This window comes from Branchiostoma belcheri, unplaced genomic scaffold, assembly GCF_001625305.1.
Source record: "Branchiostoma belcheri isolate BF01 breed outbred unplaced genomic scaffold, Haploidv18h27 scaffold86, whole genome shotgun sequence".
NCBI classification, from domain to species: Eukaryota; Metazoa; Chordata; class Leptocardii; order Amphioxiformes; family Branchiostomatidae; genus Branchiostoma; species Branchiostoma belcheri.
The window spans coordinates 800,206-823,442 of NW_017804531.1; the positions used below are offsets into that span (position 1 = coordinate 800,206).

The following is a 23,237-nucleotide window of genomic DNA, read 5'->3' on the forward strand; positions in this document are numbered from 1 at the left end:
AAAGCACAGGCAGATATTGATCATGTAAATTAATTTGCATAATTAATGAGAAAATGTTGTAATTCATCAATGGTAACTGCCTGGGATTTCATACTTAGGGTACTTGAAAGTCAAGTGAAGGTGAACATTATTAAACATAACTTATTCAAATAAGATAATAACCTAGATAAGAATAAGAACCTCATTTGCTGCTAGAATGGCATTCTTTGCTAAGATACATGTAGACTGTCTATTTGTGAAGAATAAGATCAACCGATATAATTCATGGAAATGAGGATCCTATTTGCATAATCAGGGGGAATAATCTCTAATTTGTCAGTCATAAAGATTAACATCATTTGGCGAAGGTATGAGATCGTGGAACTCTAGTTTATTTATATTCCTATGCTAACAATTCTCGCAATTTGGAAAAAAAGAAGATGACTAGCAGGCCTACGTTCCATGCAAATTATGCACAGCGTTTAATAACTGAAAGGAACAACAACAAAAGACAAGACAAAAGTCTTGACCAATAAAGAGCAAAAGTTGCGACCTCTTATGTATTTACATGTAGTGTACGAAAGCATCAAAGAAAAAGCTGCATTTCATCCCATTTTTCTGATTAAATATCCATCTTAATATCTCAAATTTAATGTGTCATAAACATTTCAGCATTTAAATGGTCAGCCATTAAATCTTACTTATTGACTCCATAGTTTTCACGACGTTTGATAAGGCCTTTCAATACAAATATAACAAGGGCACAGCAGTTAAAATGACTTTACTTACTATAGTCGAATATGTGTTTCAAGCATTAAGCTGGAAAGAGATTAAGGTACCTAGCGTATCTAAAATAATGGTGCACTAAACAGTTCGCGATAAAAGAACAAACATTTGCTGCCACAAGAAGTAAAAGCATCTGTAACCGTTACGGTAAAGTAACTGTTACCGTCATCTGGCAAACTGACAAAACTTGCAGTGTAACACACTGATTCAGCTAGCTATGGCAACAGCACAAAAGACGTGTTACCGAATTTCCCATAAAACAAGTACCTCCTGATTTTTGATGCAATTGCCCTAAAAGCATTTTTTTATTAAGTCAGGTATAGATAAAATTTTTAGACCTGCAATACTTAGGTCACTGGCTTGAAAACGAAAATCCGAATAATTTTAAAATTGGTAAATATTCATTTAAGCAAGAACTACTACATTCTATAGGTTTGACTTATAGGTTTACTGGAACGTTTTGGAAATCAATATCACCGTCCTTGTTAATCTTCAACATTGTATACTGGGTTCTGGTACGTTTGTGTCCCTGGCTCTTCCAAGAACATCGCTCGTGGAAACAGCGTATGCGGTGGTGCATTCTCAGAATGCTGCTGATCACGACTCGACAATGTATACTTTTGACGACGTTGGCCTCTCTGTCAATGTCAGAAAAGTGAGATAGTTTGTTATACATCAAAGTTTCTATACATTTATGACAAAGTTACTAACAAGAAATTGGAGGTTGTTTCAGATTTCTTCTAGTATTTTGTATTTTGAGAATTTATTGACAGAACCGGGGGTTTAGGATACCTTAATCAGGACTAGCCCAGAATCTGCACTGGGTAATCTGGTCGGCCGCGGGTTGTGTTATCACATGATGACCACTTGCTTATTGCCACAATTGTCAAGTCGCAGGTCTTGGTAAAGTCAGTTCATTTCCTGAATTGTCTAAGCTTTTGACCTGCTGTCATGTGGTCTTTTATCCTGCCATGTGACCTGATGTAACATCAAGTTGCTTTGTTCGGGATCATTATTTCAATCTTACCATAAATCACACGTAGCAATGGCAAAAACGATACTCTCGGAAGTGAAAATGTTACAACGCAGGCCATTCTCGGTAATGGCAAATAAACATTTTACAGCAATTTGTAATGTCACTCAGCATACATTCGTTTAACGTCAAATATAATTTGTAATTGAACAGTTTTGCCCATGGCATTCTATTTGGGTAAATACAGCTGTTGTTATTTACTTCTTGGTTTTGTATTATTCTCACCTTTCTAGCACAGTAGATCACAAGCCCCACAACGACTATGACGACGGCAGTGACGACACAAATGACAGAGATGTATATTGGGTCATTGTACCATGCTGGAAAAAGAGCAAATCCATTCTTACTTTGTTACTTTATGTTTTCACTATTATAGGGAGATAAAATGTGTAACATTTATCGTGTCAAATCAAAAAACAAAAGTATTGCTTCCCTGCTACCATCATAATAGATAAAGTGAATTTATCCTATTGTTTTGTTTTTACGTTTAAATTTTACCCTGTAGAGCATATCTTCAAAATTAATTAACGAATACGCCCCTTACCTTCGGTAGTTGTTGATGCGGTGAAGGGGACGGTAGATTCACCAACAGTTGTTGCTTGTTGTTGCAATGGTGTAGTCCCACTAAACCCTGGGAAAGTTATTATCACAATGACATTTGTTTCACAGGACATGGAATCCAAAGCGTTGTCTCTGGCTTCAACTGTCATTGAAACAGCTGAAAACGTGTCGTTGGACAGTGGCATCTCGGTTTCAACGTAGATTCGACCTAATGACGGGTCTATGCCGAACAGGCTTGCCAGCTCTCCTACCTTGGACTTGAAACTGTAGGAAATGTCACCGTTCGGACCGTTGTCGAAATCGTCTGCCTCTATGGTTGTTATTGTCGATCCTCTTGTAATATTGCCAGAAGCAATCTCAAGACGTTGATTTTCTGGGCACTGTGGAGCTGTGTTTGTGCTCACTTCGGTCACGATCAAACGGAGAGTGACTTCGTCTGTTTTTGGCGGTGAACCGTGATCTGACGCACGGACCCTCACCACGTAGGTACCACTTTCTAAAGCAGTACTGACGGTTACGCTGCCGTTTGTGGCATCGATGGAAACAAAGGGACTGACACTTGTGATTCCGTACGCGATTCTGGAGTTATCATCGGACCTGTCAGCATCAGAGGCCTCGACAGTGGTCACGTGGAAGCCGATCGGGGAGATGGATTGAAGGTTGTACTCGGTTCCAGGTGGAATGTTGATGACTGGTTTGTGGTCATTCTGGTCCGTTATGTTTATCGTTATCGTGGCTGTTCCCGTAAGTGTCGGCACCCCTTGATCAAATGCTTCAACAATGAAACTGAACGAAGTGTGCTCCAACGATTCGAAGTCAAAGTCAACGACTGAAGTTATGATCCCTGAAGTAGTGTGTACTGCAAAGTTTCCATTATCCAAACCTGTTTGGGCAAGCCTGTACCTGACCTCACCGTTACGTCCACTGTCGGTATCATTTGCAAAAACTGTAAGAATCGGCGAGCCAATGGGCTGGTTTTCCGGAATTGTAGCATCGTATCCGTCCCTCTGGAATACTGGTGGGTGTTCATTGGGCGTCATCTCTTCACTGCAGTCCTCTCCTTGGAACCCCGGGAAGCATTCACATGTGTAAGGGGCGACACACGTGCCTTGGCTGGAGCAGTCACCCTTACTGCTGCAGTTTGCAATGTTACAGGAACCGCCTGACCAGCCTGGATCACAGCTGCACGTGTCGAAGCTCACACAGTTTCCGTGGCCTGTACCAAAGGATGCAATTCTTGATAATTAGATACACCACTATATCCTGATTAAATCTTAAATGTCTCGGTATGGTTAAGACTATGGTTATTGCGATACATAGTACTTTGCAATTTGTTTTTCAGATTGACGGTACTTACCAGAACAATACTGCAGTGATTCACAAGAGAAGTTGGCACAGTCATTCCCGGTGTACCCAGTGTCACACTGACACAGGTTAGGCTCTATGCAGGTACCGTTGTTAGTGCAGTTATTCTGTTTAGTGCAGTCTGGGTGATCGCAACTTGAACCAGTGACTCCTGGATAGCAGCTGCAACATAAATGTAAAAGACGGAACGTTACCTGCATGGGAGGAAGAAGAATTTAATGCATTTGGGATACTAAAAGTGCTTTAATTTCACCAAGAACAGATGAAATAATGACTTTAAAAAGACCTACCGACATTCATTTTGCCCGTCAGAATTATTGAAGCAAACTCCATTTTCATTGCATTCTTGCAATTCAGGACAGCTTTGGGCTTCACTGCAGTTTAGACCTTGATATCCACTGTAACACTGGCAGATGTTAGGGCCAATACAGTCTCCTTGTCGGGAACACTGGTTGAGTGTAGGACATTCAGGTGTGATACAGGAGCTGCCCGTCCAGCCAAAGTCACAGTGGCAAACATCTATATCCACACAGCGACCGTGTCCTGCATGGAAAATACATGGTTTCTTTACTATAGTAATTAAAAAAATTCAAAATCAACCGCAAGCATCAAGACCCTTGATTCAAAAGGTTACATGCTGTAAAAACATAGTATGTTATAAAGTATCAATCTAATCAATCAAACAGGCAGTTAAGTTTCAGATTTAGAACTTCCACGACTGTGTTGAGTATCAGAAAATGCAACCATCACTTCTACCTGTAAAAGCCATTCTCATATGACTCAATAACCAGGTCCTAGTGCAGACAAAACACACACATAAAAACACCAGCACGTCCGTCTTGGGAGTAGCCTGGTTACCAAACCTATTATAGCTCCCGAGTCCTACATCCTCTCCGCAAATAGGAGAGGATGTAGGACTCGGGAGCTATAATAGGTTTGGTAACCAGGCGGAGAGGATGTAGGACTCGGGAGCTATAATAGGTTTGGTAACCAGGCTATCTTGGAAGTAAACATTGCTTAATATATGTCTTATGTTTTATATAATAACGTGAAAGAAATATAGGATATCGGATAAGGACTTACCGGAGCAGTAATCTAATGCTGCACACGAGAATTGGTCACACTTGTCACCTGTCCACTGCTCATCACACAAACAGGTGTCGTAGTCCACACACACTCCGTGGTCTGTGCAGTTAGCAACATTTCCGCACGTGGGGACCTTACTACAGTCAGCACCTATGTGGTATTTGATATTGGCGATTAAAAGTAACGAACGACAATTGTTTATTTACAGACGTTCTGGATATAATATCAATACTCGAATAGTAGTTTAAATACGGAAAATCTAGATGCACATACCAAGATGTCATAATTTTTGGTCTTACCAATGTAGCCTGGTTGACACCTGCAGGCATCTGTGGTTATGCAGATCCCATGGTCCTCGCTGGTGCAGTTTCGTACAGCATAACATGTCGCTACACGATAAATGAAACAAAAAATATGTTATCTTATCACCTTTCAAGTTAAGACATGCACTTACAAGGGTTGAAAGCAGAAAGTGGATGTGAGCAAGCTCCTTGATTTGAGGAAGTAAAATGAAGGTGGTGAAATTGTATAACTCGTATAAAGATACAGGTCAGGTCAGTCCATCCTTTTAACAAGGTGACGCCGTGCAGTGTCTCCACATCTTGTTTCGCATGACCGAGGACAGTTCATCAACCTCTAGACCTGTGTCGAGCTTGTGTTTTGGACTGGCACCGAACTTTTATAAGAATGAATGATATTGGGTGGACACGAAACAATATCAGAAGCATCATCCTAAAAAGACATCCCAACATCATGGTACCTTGTTGATCACAAGCAGTTCCCTCCCATCCGGGCTCGCACACACAGAACCCCAGCTCACATTTCCCATGATCCTCGGAGCAGTCTGTACAGTTGCCAAGGTTACAGTCTTTACCAGACCAGCCCGTTATACAGTCACAGGTTCCGTTTACACAGCGACCCCTACCGGAACACTGGTTTGGGCAACCTGGAATTGTGTGCAAAACAATATAAAGGTTTTTATAGTTACTTTGAAAGGGGAATCTCGTTCTTCCGGTAATAATTTTGCAAGAAAAACGACATGCAATACCACAAATTCACTGTTATCAAGAAAAACGTGCTGCACTTATACCTTTGAAGACCTCCTGCTCGGTAAAGGTTGTGTCGTTGGTGATTGACACGTCAAAGATGCATTCATTCAGAAGAGTGTCAGTCAGCCCAAGAGCGATACACATCTCTTCAGCTTTCTGGAATAAGCACAATGAAGACAAATGTGTAGTTTCCCTGGTGCCCTCCCTAATTCATAATATACTCTTTGATACCAATATAGGTGGGGTAATCTAACACCAAAGATGTCGGAATACATTTACATACTACGTACCTTTCAGTATAAATGTTTTTACGTTTCTCGCAATAGTTGAAAAGGATCGAACTATTGCTGGTAGAAACCGTCAAATGACCAATAACGTACTTCCTTTTGCTCCTGAGTGAGTCCATCTATGCCTACAGAAGGGCGGTGGTTCGGATCAGAATAGGCAGGATCCATGACGTCATCAGGATGGAAGTTAGAGGAGTTCCATGACCAGGACCCCATCAGTCCAGAGCCGTGGTGGGTGTTATTTATACGCCCTAGAAAATCAGCAAATGACATTCTGACCTGGTAGGTTAACATTATACTTCAGATGTATATTTGTAACACAACGATTGTGTAAAATAATTATGATTTCTATATAAGCGAAACCAGCGTAAGGAAGTTAGCGTTAAATGCTATATTGTTATCCGTTGTCCATTTTTCATGTACATGTGTACTTCCTATCAGCTTACGGGAAGAACTTGCAATAAAACTTTCAATTATTTTTCATCCTGTGACCTATCACTTACAGGTCTCAGCAAATACAGAACTGTCGTTGTACACAGCGCCGTCCGGACCAGTGAAGTCATTGGCATTGTCGTCATCCATGAGCCCGCACAGTCCCTCCGTGTTGCCCTTGAACGTGGCAGTGGGGCTGAACAAAATGTTCACAAACTGTCGGCCCATCTTTGGTGAGTACCGGACGTCAAATGACACTGTTGCCCCTGGTTTTTTTTAAAGGACAAGAATTATATCAGGATTGTTGGGCCGATCAATCGTCATCGATAAATCGCATAGAAGAAATCAGTATTGAGAGGACTATGAAAAAAGAAAAGTCAATACCTCATTTAGATAATTTTACGCTCGCTTTAAGAATAGTAGTTATCAATTTATGTCCACTTTACCTGAAGTAAAGGTAAGAGATATGATGATAACAGCCCCTGCCTCCGTATCATTTGTAGAAGGTTGCTGACCGAGCAGATGTATTGTCCCATTGTTAAGGGGGAATTTCTCACCCACAGAAAGCTGACATAGTTCACCATCGATCCTGCAAAGAACAAATGACACAAAATGGCATTTTAAAAGGTTTAAATTCAACTACCACATGTCACCAATGCCAAACATCGTTAACGGAGTATGTCGTCGGTATGAAGCGACCATCACAATTCAAGCATACTAGTAATCTGGTACATGGAGTCCCTTACCTGATACTGGGGACGTCCTTTTCCGTTGCATTCGGTAACGTCATGAGAGTGACAACGCTGTGCCCAGCCTTCACTGCAACTCCACCAATCAGAGAAGCCCTTTCGTAGGCGTACATCCGGATCTGTACGCCGAAGTCATTGGAGACGCTCTTACAGTCCCAAAACTCGCCGATACCGTGGTAGTCGTATGATTTCCCTGGTAGGAAAAACGATTATTGATATTATAAGAGAGAGGGGCGTTTAGGTTGTGACTAAAAGCTCAACAGCGTCAAATCATGTTAGAAGTGATGAGTAATGCCATTTACATACCTCGACTATTCATGTACCATGCACACTATGGTGCTATTGATGAGTATTACATGCTATAGTGTATGCACAGTCCACAATGCAATATATACCGCGTAAATTGACATATCGCCTCATGTAAACGAGGAAACACGAAACTTATTACCGTCTAATGTCTGGAGATGAGGATCCCCTCCACCGGGACGAGGACGGAGACGCTCACAACAGTCACCGAACCACCGACCCCAACAGACACAGGATGACTGACAGCTGTGTGTTGATGTACTGCATTGTCCGTTCCCGGAGCATCCTATATATTCAAGGTAAAACAGTTGGGTAGTCAAGCTTTGCCCGTGTCATGTCAGTTTAGGAACTCCTGTCACTTTCTTCTGTCTCTGTACCCACAGAGGTATTACATGATGACAGATAAAGCAAGACCCCTTTTCAGGATCTTCGATCAAGCAAACAAGATTTCATTTCCAATAATGCTCATAACCTATTGACATATGACTGTACCTTGGCATGGCCTGCAGTCAGGCTGTCTACAGTCTGGCCCCATCCTCCCCACCACACATGTAGGTGGGATCCCGCACTCTGTCTTCTGTGGACACTTACAGACACAGTCCTGCCACTCGGGTTCCTCGTCATTCTCACAGTCAGGACAGCTGTGTAAGGTTGATAAAGCCATATAGAAATGCCATTGGGAATCATGAATCCAACCATCCGCTGGTCATTTGTGCATTATATGGTTTCTGTGCTGAGGAGTTTAGATCCTCTTGTAATAGGGGGTTAGATATGTTTTCTGTATTAGTACTAATACGAGTACGAGTACTAATAAGTACAAATAAATTGGACGCTTCACACTTCCGGGAAGTGTTTGCCGTTTTCGTCAATTCATTGAAAGAGCAGAGGATATTGTGTGACATAGTTTAATCACAAGTGAAGCTAAGGTCCCAATTACGCCGGTGCCCGTCGGGGATGTAGCCCCGGCTGGCCCCGGCCGGGTTCAGGAGTCGAGCGGGCATCGGCTGTTTTGGTCACAATTAAAAGTTTCCTTCAGTAGCCTTTTGTTAGAAATTTTTTCACTCTCTTTGGTCGGTATCCGGCAGGCACCCGGCAGGTACCCAGCAGATTCTCTGACGATGTCTTGTATTGATGCAGAATTCACGTATTTGTTGTGATCATTTGATCTGTGAGGTCACACATTTTACCCGGGTTTACGAAGTACACACCTTTATTCTGTTCATCTGGTCTGTGACGTAACAAATGTGTCCCGGTGGAATGCTGGCAACCGGAGGGGTACCTCTCGGTGTTCTCACGATGAGGTCACGGCGTCTTTTTGTCAGCGGGGCCCGGGTAGAATTTAACTCAGAATTAAATTCTTATCGGGGCCCCGACGGGCCAAAAAATAGCCCGGTAGCCGCCGGGTGCCCCGCGGGGCCACGTCGGGGTCCCGCCCGAAAGTGGTAAAAAACAGCCCGGGATCTACTCGCCAGGGCCCCTTTTCCCAATTGGGACCTTAGCTTGAATGAGGACTCGGATAGAAACAGTTAAAGGTCGGCCCATGCAGTCCTAGACTGCTGGCTTCTGATTTGAGATTTGAATAAAATCACATTGTTTCGAATTCTTAAACTGTCTGATCTTTTGACCTCCTGGTGTTGTTAGAACTGGTGCAAAATCAGTTTACTTTGTTCGGGCATGACACCCACTAACCCACCATAAATTAGCACTGCTCAAAACGATACGTCCTTCCCAAAAGTAACTAACTCGGTACTTCACCTGTCAGAACAGATGCAGCCCTGAGGACCCAGAACCGACTCGTGGCAGTTGTTACAGGTGCACTTACACGGACAGCTGCCGTCACTCAACACCACATCCCTGCTGCCGTCAGGGCAGGTACAGGAACACTGTAAAAGCCAGATAAATGGAAAGTCATTTCTGTCTCGCTATGGTTTGAAATACATGTAACGCTGGTTCCACATAACCAGCACACACTACAGAAGAAGCCCTGAAGTGAAAACTGTTATGTGCCAAACTTACTAACAGAAGAGTCATAAAATGTTTCGTTATCTGCAGTATAAAACTTTCCCCATATTTTCTCTCCAGCAGTTCAAAATGGATGCATTGATTATCCACCACGCAAGTTGGAAAACCAACGCCAATTTTTCGCTGCGTGTCGGGGAGGGGTTTTGTCATAAAACGGATTTTAAATGAATGGCACCGCATTGCTATTACCAAAATGAATATAAAATTGTACATAGCAAAACTTACGTCACATCTCCCACTGCTGGTGAGATCCGATATGCTGTTGTCAGGACACAAACATGGACAGTGTAGATGTCCCTGACTATTTACCGTTTTGAAGTGTCCATCAGGGCACCGCTCACAGTTACATCCGTCAATGTCTGGATGCTGTTTTTCGAGAAATACAGAAATTGTGTGTCATACATATTTTCTTACGAATCAAAATTGTGATTGTTGCAATATAGGATTAAGTATCCATTTATCTGAGTAATCATTCAAATAAAATGGAATCCTCATTCATGTGTGCATAAATTGTATAGAAATATTCATCACGCGTAATGAGGGTTATCATTACCGTGAAGCTTGTGTCTCCACTTGAACAGTTACAAGGACACATGCAGAAGCTCTCGTTAGTAGGGTGTGGCATCCCTGTTGCTCCACCACATGAACACATGATGTCCTCACAGGTATCAACACTTGACGGATGTGGTTTACAATCTCTGAAACATAGAGGATTGTCGGATTAATCGACATGAAACTTCTCGAGGCTATATGAAATGACGTTTGCTATCGACGGTCATTGATAGACACTTAAAGTTTAGATCTTTTGATTTCCTCTCTTTAGACTGAAACAAATTGTTTCTGCACCCACAAGTAGTAATTATACACAAATCTCCAGTATGTTGTTACGAAAACAAATGTATAATGCCTTAGTAATTCTTGACCCTTGTATTGGACCCATATCACGAGTGTCACGAGTGCCGAACATTTTAGCTATTAAGTAATCTTCACAGTTTTAATCTGATAGCATACTAAATAGAGACAGTCTGTGTCAAACAGTCAATGAGGATTTCTAACCTGTCAGAGTCCATCCACTCCTGGCGTCTCCATTGTTGTTCCTCGTAGTAATCGTTATTTCCAACTACTACGTTGAATGTCCCTTTCAGATAGTCTAATGAAGACGTGACCCCAACGTTCTGTGGTCTGTCTGAATATGGGCACTCAGTAGAACAGGACTGGGCTGATACACGCAGGAGGGCTTGGGACTGAATGGACGTGGTTATACTGTACCCAAAAGCGTCCCCTTGATTATTTACATCTGGACAAAGACAAAGACATAGAATATTACTTCAGCTAAAACTTCATAGTTAGTTTCCTTTTATGTATCGGACCAAAGTTTAAACTCTACAACTCAAGACTGATTTTGTTAGCAAATATTAACGTAGAGGAGATGGCATGTTTAATTTTTTAATCTCTATTGTATTTTTTAAATTGTCGTAAAATAGAGTTCTTAAATGATTCACAATCATCCTTATGATTGAATAGATATGTGATAAGTGATATTTTTTAAACAGGCGTACCTATTGGTATCGTCAACTCATCAACTTCACTTTCTCCAGATGTGGGAAACTCGATGAAGAACTTCGGTTTGACTTTTAGCTCCAACACGTTGAGATGGTCTTTTTCGGTTGAAGCTCCCGAGAATGACGATATCACGATATCTGCACTATCCTTCAGTTGAGATAGAGGAACCAACTTTGTTAACCTAGAAAGTTTGGTAACTAAATGGTTTAAGAACAAGATTGCAACAAAGAGAGCCGTTTCACACCGTACGTTCTACATGTTTTAAAAGTATGTCCCACTCCAAACCTTTGGCATTAATTGCCTATTGAGATATCATTATAGAAGATATTGGGTTTTGTAAATACTCACAGATTCCTCATTCTGGTCAAACGAGAACCATCGACCTCCTTCTTGTGGTTGCCAGCTTCCACCTCCGTCAATGTCTGGTTTGACCACAGTGGAGGACATCTGAATACTGCCTGGACCCTGATGTATGGATGGATGAAAGAAGAGTTTGTGATCACCCTATACCACAAAAGTGCCTGTCAAAGCTTCTGACAGGCAATTTCCTTAAAAAAACACACATCGCCCGGTTCTAAAAGCATAAATTTTAAGAAACCGTTTCTAAAGTATGCTTTCAGAACTTTTACAGAACTTATAGCAACCTTATGTACCCAGGCTAACCATACAAGGTTTATGCTCTGAAATATCTTGAGAAGATTCTGTTGACTGCTTATTCAAAATAAATCTCACCTACCTCAGCGTATATTTCATACGATGTGTCAATGTCCGCCCATATCTTAGCTGGTATACACGCTGTACTGCTTACACACAGAGAGACATATATAGGATACAGTTCCGTCCGGAATCCACCTCTGGCCCTTGTGCTAGGGGGATGAAACGCATATGTTACACGTATGTAATTCAATAAATATAAAAACATTTTTTTTACGCAGAAAGAACTAACCTCGTTAGCAATACTGTATTTCACATATATATTGGATTTCCAAAGACTGAACTGGTACATGGCCATACAATGGTCATATTGCTACGGTAAGGTGACATTTAAAATGTACAAAATGCCTTCTCGGCCCAACTTACCTCTCCGAAATGTCTACAGAGCCCTCCAGTCCTACTTCTAGCCGTCCACCAATGAAGAAAACTTCGGCCCTGATAAGCGTAGGTGTTCGAAACTCTGACGTCGAAACTGCAAGCGACAGCTTGATTCCAGCTGAGAATCTGGCACTCGCTGATAGGTCGATACTATAACTATCGGTGACGTACTGCAAATGTATTGCATTACCTTTGATTAGACGCAAATTATCATATGTTGGAAAACTATCATTTCATTCCAATCCCATCCATGCAATGTCCCTGTTTGTAAATGGGATCCGGATGTTAGACATCTCACAAAAACTAAGTAGCTATAACATTCCATTTTGTGGTCTATGATGACTCATCGTGTCTGATACTATTTTCTCCGATTGGCGAAAGATATTTTAATAGTTCATGAAAGTATAGAATTTTGTGCAAATTCCAAAGTATTGTGCTGAATTCGACGAAAGACAACCCCTGCAAATAATGGTTGTGAAAACAGTCATACCGAGAATTGGTCTCCGATGAGGATGTGCAAACTACGCTTGGGTGGAGAAGGGGTAACATCCTCCCGTCGTCGCCTTGACGACATTGTCATGGTGGACCTGCTCAGGATTGGCTCCACTTCCACTAACGTGTACTCATCCGCTGGGGTGATGTTCAGAACCTAGAAGATTTTTAATCATCCAATGGTGGCAAAATTAAGGCGGTTTTATAATTGAAATGTGTCCAGTGCTTCTTGGAATGGCAAGCATTTTGATTATGTTGAAAATCATGTACTCACTTTTGCCAGCAGCCTGCCACTCCTTCTCCCCACCACCACGTCACCAGTCCCCACGTCCGCTTCTCCTCCCGCAGAGTCCACGATGAGCAGCCCGTGTGCGCCCTCCGGTCCGCCCGAACACGGCAGGGAAGCAGGGAGGGTTACCCCTTCCGCTGTCTTCAGTTGCTCCTGGAAGCTGAGATGACAAATTTCAATAATCTACATTTTAATCTACATAGCTGGGTGTGATATACACGTTGTTCACATGCTCACTTCGGCTGTCTTTGGATGTAGCAATTGCCCAAATCAACGTAATTAGGAAGACAAAGAGCACTGGTGACGATAATTACACGACTCCGACTTACTTAAAGGTTATAAAGCAATCCTGCAGCTGAGTTTGTATGAAGGCTCCATAAGGAGTCAATGTCTGTTGGATAACCTGCTCCAGTATCCCGTTGCTATGGTTACTGACAATGACGTCACCAACTGACAGGTGATCAGGGATGTCTCTCATCAGCAGGTGGTAGCTGCCCTCCCCTTCATTCCTAGCCCGGGCTCCAATACACTTGTAGACAGAGGTATCTGAGAAGTTGGTTCCAAAACAATTATGATAGGTTTGAATAAAATTATGCAAATATTACTTCTGACACCGCATTCGCCGGTTTACTCAATTACATGTATTCAGATTTTCAAAAGCAAGTAAAATGTAGAAATTATATGTTAAGATTCTAACATTTCCTAAGAAGAATTTTTCATGTACGCCAGGTGTCTTATATACCACCTACCTACTACTAACTACTTGGTATCAAGATATGCTGAACATTATGCACAGACCATCACCATCATTCATGAAAAGAATTTTTGTCCCTACATACCTTCCGTGATGACACGAACAGTGCTCCCATGGAACGTTCCGTTTCCGCTCAGCACCCTTTCCACCACAGACAGTTCAGGAGCTCCCTCGTTCCTCTTCATGTCCACAGCCATCTCCAGCTGAACCTCCTGGCTGAAGTCACTGTAATCCAGCATGTCCTCCAGAGCAGCAGGGTGGGCTACTATTACGGTGTAATTGTCTGTAGAAAAAACAAAAGCTAATTCTCAGTTCTTTTGATTCAAAACCCCCTATGTATTAGTTTGCAACCCAAGTCGAAGGGATATATGTTTGTACCATTGTCTAAGTGACGGGGGCCATGGATGTTAATACATGTATTAGTCTAAGATTTCCTCACCTGTCCTTATAACTTGCTCCACCTTGTGTAGCACACCGTTTGCCTGGGGACTGGACAGCACCTGACCGATCCGGATGTCCAGGTCTCCTTCATTCACAAACATGGTGGCTCCCCAGCTGGAGAAGCGGACAGGACACCGGTACAAGATGTTGCCTTCCAGCGGGACGTACTCGACGTTATGGCCGATGAGAATCTTCTCAATACGCGTGGTGTCGTTGTACAGTGGGTGGATGAAACCCTTCGGACACTGATCCTCATTCCACACTTTGCAAAACCCGTCAACCTGATTCAAGATCAAAGATTTAGTAACAAAAATGAACAATGATCTGGCTAACATGAAAGTTAATTTGTGTTGGTACAAGTAAGTTAGGTCAGTATGAAGTAAAAACTAAACTTAATCTAGTGTTGGGGATTCTTTTTTCTTGCTTAGGCTATAATCAAGCAAAATGTACTACAGGTGGTATGGATAATTTTCCCATTACCTTTCGATTATCCAAATTACTTAGTATTTCATAACATTACATTGTCATAATTTAATTAATAAACCACAGTTTAGGTGAACAGATACCGTGTCCTTGAAACACCCTTCAACGTCCTGGCATCTTAGACATGACTCTACTGTCGTCGTTGAGAGTGTCTTGTTACATTGTCGATGTTCACAGTCGACAACCTACGGTAGTGACAAATCATGTAAGGAGTGGCAGCTGCACGGCAAGCTATACGCTGGGAGAAGACTACCGCATACGTTGAATAAAACATTTGTACACAACCAAGAGGATTTTTCGACCGACGTTTCGGCGACTGTCTGTCACCTTCAGAATTGCCCTGAGGAAGGTGACAGGCGGTCAATAAAACGTCGGCTGAATAATTCACTTGGTTGTTTTACCATCCGATGAACCTTTTACGGCTATACGTAGCATGAGATAGCACTTTCATGCAACAGGTGAATATAAAACATATAAAACCATTCACAAACTGGTAAAATACGTCTTCACATTATTCCAGTATCCGGACTCAGATCTGCACCATAAACTAAATTCCCTGACCAAGGGATATCACCAACCCACCCACAATGTCATTATTTAGTTCAAGAATAATTTAAAGAAATATCAAAGGTTATACAATTGGTATGACTGTATCAGAGACATCTTTTGTCAATGACAATGCTACATATGGATTCAAACTTTTCTTCACAAACGAGCATGCCTTTAGTTAACTCAACTGTGTCATGATGGTTTCAATAAGGGTATTTAACGAATTTTAGAAGCTAAAGGAAAAGGAAACAACAACAACAGCAGAATTCTTACCTCAATGTCATCAGAGCAACGTCCTGTGTCTCCTACGGTGAAGCAGCTGTGATAGAACCATGTGTTACAGGGCATAACGTCAGGACCTCTGTACAACCCAGATTCACAACTCTTCCTCTGGTCACACCATCCACATCCAACTGTCATGGAACACGACTTGCAAGTGGTGAAACGGTTGCAGTAGCTGACTGTGCATGCACGACCCTACATGTCATAAAATCGCATTGAATGCCGAAATACACAGAGCATATTTTAACTTAGAACAGAAGTAACCACACTCAAATGTGTACTATACATTGTTGTATTACAAAGGACCCCCAATATAGCAGTCTACTAATTTGTATTTTGGATAGAGCATGCAGCTTGATTTTAATTTTTTCTGTATATCTATCTTGTAAATATATTATTCACACAAATATAAGTTACCTGCCATCCATTTCTACATCTGCATATGTTGGGTCCAACACAAGTGCCAAACTCTCCACAGTCGTTCCGTTCGTTGCAGGTTGCCTTGGAACAGTCCTCTCCCCTCCAGCCTCGGTCGCAGATACACGTTCTTCCCATACAGTCACCGTGGTGAGAACATGCGTTAGGGCAGTCATCAACTGTGTAAATACAACCAGAAGTATTGAAAACAACTTACGTGGTAACTTTCAATGAGTAGAACCCCCCCCCCCCATATCTGAGGTAGAGCGTTTCCTTACCTATTGGCCGCTTGCAGACGAAGGGGTAGAAGGAGCCACAGTCAGCAAACATTGTAAGTGACCCATCCGACGGCAGATGTATCTTGCACTCATGTGTCGAATTCGTCATCTTTTAAGCAAACAACAAAGACATTTAAAAGCAAGTAAAATGTCGATCATTTGTGAATATTGATATAATTGCAGTACTTTTCCATGTATTTGAATCTTGTGTCTGTGATATAGGTCGATTAATTAACCGTAAGAAGCACAACATGTGATAGGAAGCACCAATTGTATAAATTATATACCTTGACAAAGTAATAATTACTTACATTGTTAGGTCTGTCCTTCCAGATGGGTATAGCTGAAGCATAATTAACTTCTGTGGCTCTGACCATGCTTTCAATCAACGCTAATTCCTGTCCCGTGAACGACCTAGCAATTACGGCATGTTGAATCTGTAATGGAGGGACTTTTATTGGCTCTTGATGCTTGTTGCTGTAAATGCACTCTCACACCAGTCTACATTTTTGTACTACAAACTGTTCATGAAGTTTGCACACTAAGGCAAAGCAGCACAGAGCACTCAGACAGATAAAATATTACGTTATATCTTTTTAGATGAACTTTATATTTGGCATGAGAATGGCTATCTTTGAAGCTATCTTTATGCGGCCTTAGTAACAATCGATATCTCCAAGCAGATCTTTCGGTAGCCCATTGGCAGATATAATACTCGTACAAGAGGCAAGTCACTATTCATCTTCGACAGCCTTTATAGTATATTGGACCCAGACTCGCCCATTATAATGTATGGGCTTCAGAAAGTTGTATTGGAGAGTAGATGAATATAACCTTGCAGGAATGAGCCGCACCCAGCCAGTCCTGAGATCCACCATGGTACATGTAACAGGTGCTGAGGTGCTTGATGTACTTCCATCCTAGTGGACAGGGACCTGGAAGTATGTACGAGTAACCGTATAAAGTTCTGTATAAAACCCGTGTCTACCGGAGGAAAAAGTCTACATGTTCCAGTAAATAGTGACCTTATTCAACCCTGTGCTGAACACAACTGCGACGTAACACTACTTCGCCACCTAGGAGCTTACAGCATCCAAACAACAATGTCATGTCCAACATTGCGCATATGGCAAGCCTCCGGTACGGTCAGATTAAACCACAAATGACCAAACAAACGCCGGAGTTGTGATTAGGATACAGACCTACTACTGCACCATGACACTCGTATGATGACTATACTATACTATACCTTTTAAGAAAATGAATTATATCATGACAACTCACCATCCGCTGGCAGAACTGAGATCCACGGATCGTACAGGACTTCGGCCCAATCCTCGTTGTCGTTTCCATCTCGAATCCGTCTTGAGATAAGATCAGCTGAACTGAAACCCCAAAAGTTACTGGTAGCGTTGACTGGGTATGATGACGTGAGGGTCGATGTTGCTAGTTCTGCGTCGAATGCAGGATTCGTGAAAACATTACCGTGTATCTGAGCATTTCTCCCGGAAACTACCATAGTGTATTTTGCCCCTGGCACTAACGGTACATTGTCATAAATGAAATTGGTGGATAGCTCTTGTTCGTCGAAATGTATATTGCGATTTTTCCATTCTATCACATGGCGACCGGAGTTGTTGACAAAAGTGTTACTTTCAACTCTGCCGGGTGCCTGATCAAAGAACAAGGCTTTATCAGAATTAGTAGCGTCATTTCCTGAAAATAAGTTTCTGCTGACCATCACAGGTGTTTGGTCCGATGCGTGGTGTCGCCCACGCACTATCAACGTCGTCTTCCTGCCGTATAGAAACATGTTGTCTATTACAGCTACGTTGCTTCTCAGCTGCCGCTGAATATCGATGAGCATGCCCGTCATTCTATTGTTTCGCAGTACATTCCCTCGGACTACTACATTAGATCGCTCATGGATCACACTGATAACTTCATCTCCGTTATTTGTCTCGCGTTCTTGGTTGTTTTCGAAAATGTTGCAAAGAACGTCGATTAAAGAATCTGGTGCTTGTGACGTTACTTTTACAGCCGTGCCCGAGTTGTCTTTGAATAAGTTGTTGTCGACCCTGCACACAGAGGCGAGGCCTAGACTGGTGTTTCTGCCATTCCACCGAAACCTGTTGTCACCAAATGCTACGCTGCTTCTCTGTTGCCGCTGAATAGAGATGAGTATGCCAGTCATTCTATTGTTTTGCAATACATTTCCTCTCACTTCTATATTAGATCGCTCATGGCTCACACTGATAATTGCCTCGTCACTAGGTCTTTCTCGACCTTGGTTGTTTTCGAAGATGTTGCGAAGAACGTCGATTGTAGAATTCTGCGCTCGTGTAGTTAATTTTACAGACGTGCCGGCATTGTCTTCCAAGATGTTGTCGACGATTCTCCACACAGAGGGTGTAAAATGGTCTGGAAGGGAGTAAAACACATGAGGAAAAAACGTTACTATGTACACATGTATTACTGAAATAAATAAAGTACATGTATATTTCAGACTGATCATTGTAATGAGGCAAATGGCTTACATTTAGATGAGATGCATTTCAAACCAATACAAATGAAAATGCATAGTACAGAGTACAATGTACTCACCTACTTCGTACTTTGCCAGGAAACCTCGACCTGAATACCAGCCGCTCATGAAAACTATGAACATGCTGTTTCCTGTTGAGGCGATAGGAGCACTTTGGGATGGGGAGTAGCGATTATATGTTGCAAGTAATGAAGACGTTGTATCGTGTCCGTCATAAACCGTGACTTGAGTGTTGTAGCCTAGGTCAACAATAGGGAAATCCAGTACAATAATGTGCCCTACAGGAGCTCGGATGAGCCACTCACAGTGACTGTTCGTTGGATATGAAGAGGTTCCAAAGTTGGGACTCGCAAAAGTTGCGCTGAAATTACTGAAGACAATGGGTGTACCACATCGAGTATCTGCCGTTGATGATGATGCGGTCCGCGTTGCAGTCACTGTAATTGCTCCTTCATAAAATGTGTTATTGTAAATGAGACTCTTGGTGACGGTCGCTATTCTGTTAGCTCTTTCCAGAGATATACCAGCTTCACCGTAACAGTCACGAACAGTAACATTTGTTACATCATACGTAGATTTTCCAGTGGCATGGATTCCGGTTCCCTCACACTCCTGAATGTGTAGATTAGAAATGCTTCTGCTGTTTTCTGAACTATTTAGATAGATAGCACTGCTTAATCTGACATGGAGTCGCCCGGTATGAGCGAAGCCTGCGTGAGTAACTTTGAATTCCTGTTGGCTGTTGGATCGAATGCCTCCCCATTTGTTAGAATTACACCTTTGGCGAGGTGATACTGACGTCTGGGCGTTACAGCGTATTCCTACCAGGGTACAGCTAGTAGTGAGACTGGGAGAGCGCCGGAAACAGTTGAAAATACTCGGTTCATCCCCAGCACAATTTATGTTATTTGAGTGAAACCATGCAGGTCCCCTACCAAACTCAGTTGTCACTGACGTTGTTGCTGCGCCATAACCAAGCTCTTTGCATACGACATTAGCCTCGAAAGAATCCCAACCATATCCATAACAAATGCCACCCCATTGATTATCGTAAAGTATCTCAACACGACCTTCCCAGGGGTAGCGACCATTGACCAATCGAACATGGTAAAGGTGTGTGGCTGATGGCTCAGAATGGAATTCTATCTGTTCTGTCTCAGTTCCAACAGCAGCAAAGGAACCAAGGTTAAAGATCCCAATACAAGGATAGAATCTAATCTGCACACCCGGTTCCACTGTAACTGACGCATTCTCCAGGATAGTTAGATCTTTCTTAATCGTGTACGGACTTCCACTTTTTGTGAGATGCATTTCCCCATTCAGTCGTCCTCCAATGTCATCTGTTGTCATGGTGATATTTCGGATGGAGGGATCAGCTGGTTGAGAGCTTACGTCAGGTCCAGTTAGGTAGGGAAAGTAGTCAACTGGTGCACGGTCATTCCAGTCATCGTAATCAACAATTTCATATCGAATCTCTTGTTCATCAGCTGTTCCCCACCAGTTGAATTTGGCGTCAATGGTTTCGTCAGGAAATGTCGTACCTACCCTGCTACATAAAGTGTGGTTCATGTCTGCATTATCTATTAAGTTGTGGATGACAGTAAAGTTCTCTTGGTATCCTCCTATCTCAAGTGTGCACGAGTAGGGGTCTGGGTATTGACTGTATTGGAAATTCCCGTCTGTTTCTGATGGACTGTAGAAATTTTCATTGAACACATTATCTCTTATAAGGACAGTGGATTTCTCGCCGATTTCGGACTGATCTTCAAACAGAATGGAGAAGGTTTCCCTGGCGTTGTTTTCGCTCAGACTATTAGAGGTGAAAATTATGTATTTAGGTTCTCCGTTGAAGGCAACAACAGGCTGGTACGGACAAATATTTTGCGTGATTAAGTTCCTGACAATGTCAAATTTTGCCATTTTTCCTGATGCCTGAAGGGCAAAACGCTTGTTGTTGACGACATTGTTGTTGGTCATAACGATGTGAGGATACTGGTCATGTTGGTAACGTCCAATAGTTACTGAAACCCCACCTCCCTCGTTTTCCTGAATATGGCTGTTAAAGATGTGTATATAGGACTCGTATGACAGTTGCAGCTGGACTCCGATCCCGCGATTTCCTTCACATGTTAGGTTTGTTATGTCATTAGACCCCCTTGTCTGTTGGATATACACACCACCTTGATTACCAGTCACCGTCACATCTGAGAAGGAACCGATTATAGGGACGTCCTCAAAGGCGATGCCGAAACCGTTGTTTGATATCAAATCAATTCCAACAATAACAGCAGCACCAGTAATCCAAGACAAGCCAATCCCTCTATTACTGTTGCCAATAGCTGTCACATTTGTCAATGTCACATTTCCATAAACATTATAAAGGTAGAGTCCATCGTTTTGATTGTTCATTGTTGACACATCTGACACGAATACATCACCTGTTGATGAATAGACTCCGATGCCATAATCATTGTTGCCAATAGCTGTCACATTTGTCAATGTCACATTTCCAAAAACATGATAAAGGTAGAGTCCATCGTTTCGATTGTTCATTGTTGACACATCTGACACTAATATACCACTTCTTGATGAATAGACTCTGATGCCATAATCATTGTTGCCAATAGCTGTCACATTTGCCAATGTCACATTTCCAATAACATCATAAAGGTAGAGTCCATCGTTTCGATTGTTCATTGTTGACACATCTGACACGAATATATCACCTGTTGGTGAATTGACTCTGATGCCATAATCATTGTTGCCAAGAGATGAAACATTGGTTAATGTAACGTTTCCCCTAACATCAAGGTAGAGTCCATTGCCATGATTGTTCATTGTTGACACATCTGATACTAAGATATCTCCTCTCAGTGAAGAAACTGCGATGTCACCGTTATCATCGAATACTGTCGTTGTAAGCGTAATCTGCCCTTCTGTATTTGATAACTGCAGACCCGAACCGGTATTATGAAAGAAAAACGACCCGGCTATTGTTTTATCTCCTGCCGTATTTGTCACGTGGGTTCCACTGTTGCAAGACCTGAATGTAGATCTTTTAATATGGACATTTGCCCTTTGGATGTCGATATGTATGCCATAGGCAAAGTTGGTCACCGATGATTTTTGGAATAAAATCGTCCTGGACGACTCGTTTGGACTACCAGTATTGTAGACTGTAAATGAATAATTGGAATTAGAATATCACATATTTTCGAAAGGCGGACAACAATTATGGAATCTGTGCAGTACATAGTGGCATTATGACACATGAGAATGCAGGAACAGAGTGAGTACTTGTAACACAATCCCTACTTGGACTGAAGTAGTAAAATGTGGTTAAAGAACCATGGATGAAAATACCTCAATGGAAAAATGCCTATTTGCAAGTCATTGTTCTTACCTGTATCAGGGGCTGCTCTTACTTCAGCGAGGAAGAACGAATCACGACCTTGTTCAGCCTTGATGTGTAGTGTCAGCATCGACCCAGATGACGTGAACACTCGTGACCCAGTGCCGCTGGGGTCATCATTGCTACTGTCAATTGTACCTAGCACACGAGAGTCGTCCATGGTATTTGAATCATAGACCGTAAGGCTGTTGTCTGATGGCCCGTAGCCAAAATGGCTTTTCTTTATATTTAACTGTACATGGTATCCATGCGGAGCCTGAATGTTTTTCAAGCAGCTCGATTTAACGCCCCAGACTATGCCATTTACAAGCCACAGCCTCAGCCCTGGTTGTAGATTGATGTTCGGCGGACCTCTATACATCGAAACCAACATGTAACTCTCGCTGTTTGCCTGGTCCTCAAGATTCGACCCAGACAAAGTATTCAACATCTTTATACCGATTCCAGCGTCAATTTTGTTTCCGGTGTTGGTGAGATGAGTATTGCGTACTATGACGGACTGTTGAGGATCTAGAACCGAAATACCTGCTTCTGTGGCACAACTTTCTATTGTGACGTTCTCAATGTATATTTCTCCCTCCGGTTTTAATATGTCTATTCCTGATTGGCTATGGACAAAGTTTGTCATGTGAATTTCACTGAACAGCATCCGGTACGGATCATTTCGTATCGACAGGGCAGAAGCTTTCCTAAAATGCAACTGCCCCACATACTGAAGGTTGATGTTACTGATGTTGACAGGTTCACTTGAGTAGCTGCGAATACCTCCCCATCCGGGGGTAGGCTCACAAGTCAGCTTTGTACAGTAGGAGCAACTAGTTGTTTGGTAGAAGCTGCACTCTTCTAGGATCTCTTCATGCCCTTCACATCTGACGGTTACTTTCGGTCCTGTACATGACATACTACTTGTAGACTTTGATTGACCAAGTCCTAGCTGTCTACAGGCGATGCCATTAAATTCCCCGACCCGCTGATGGCAAACACC

The 23,237-nt window shown here is 42.3% G+C and overlaps 1 protein-coding gene across 1 annotated transcript; it reads right to left on the minus strand.

Annotated features, from left to right (window-relative positions):
* Positions 1 to 537: 537 nt before the first annotated feature.
* On the minus strand, positions 538 to 22,412 carry LOC109487118. The gene is made up of 35 exons (XM_019791087.1): positions 22,244 to 22,412; positions 18,900 to 21,179; positions 17,580 to 18,716; positions 17,130 to 17,230; positions 16,607 to 16,732; positions 16,296 to 16,404; positions 16,018 to 16,196; positions 14,285 to 14,567; positions 13,931 to 14,128; positions 13,421 to 13,637; positions 13,077 to 13,251; positions 12,801 to 12,959; positions 12,299 to 12,480; positions 11,955 to 12,084; positions 11,567 to 11,683; positions 11,215 to 11,365; positions 10,712 to 10,952; positions 10,209 to 10,353; positions 9,881 to 10,021; positions 9,389 to 9,516; positions 8,126 to 8,274; positions 7,776 to 7,919; positions 7,325 to 7,520; positions 7,025 to 7,167; positions 6,650 to 6,844; positions 6,240 to 6,397; positions 5,901 to 6,015; positions 5,571 to 5,756; positions 5,110 to 5,199; positions 4,808 to 4,960; positions 4,015 to 4,267; positions 3,717 to 3,886; positions 2,343 to 3,575; positions 2,024 to 2,118; positions 538 to 1,403 (listed from the first exon to the last, which is right to left on the minus strand). Exons 1-35 carry the CDS (start codon positions 22,410 to 22,412, stop codon positions 1,251 to 1,253), a joined length of 9,801 nt encoding a protein of 3,266 aa, XP_019646646.1. The 3' UTR covers positions 538 to 1,250.
* Positions 22,413 to 23,237: the final 825 nt, after the last annotated feature.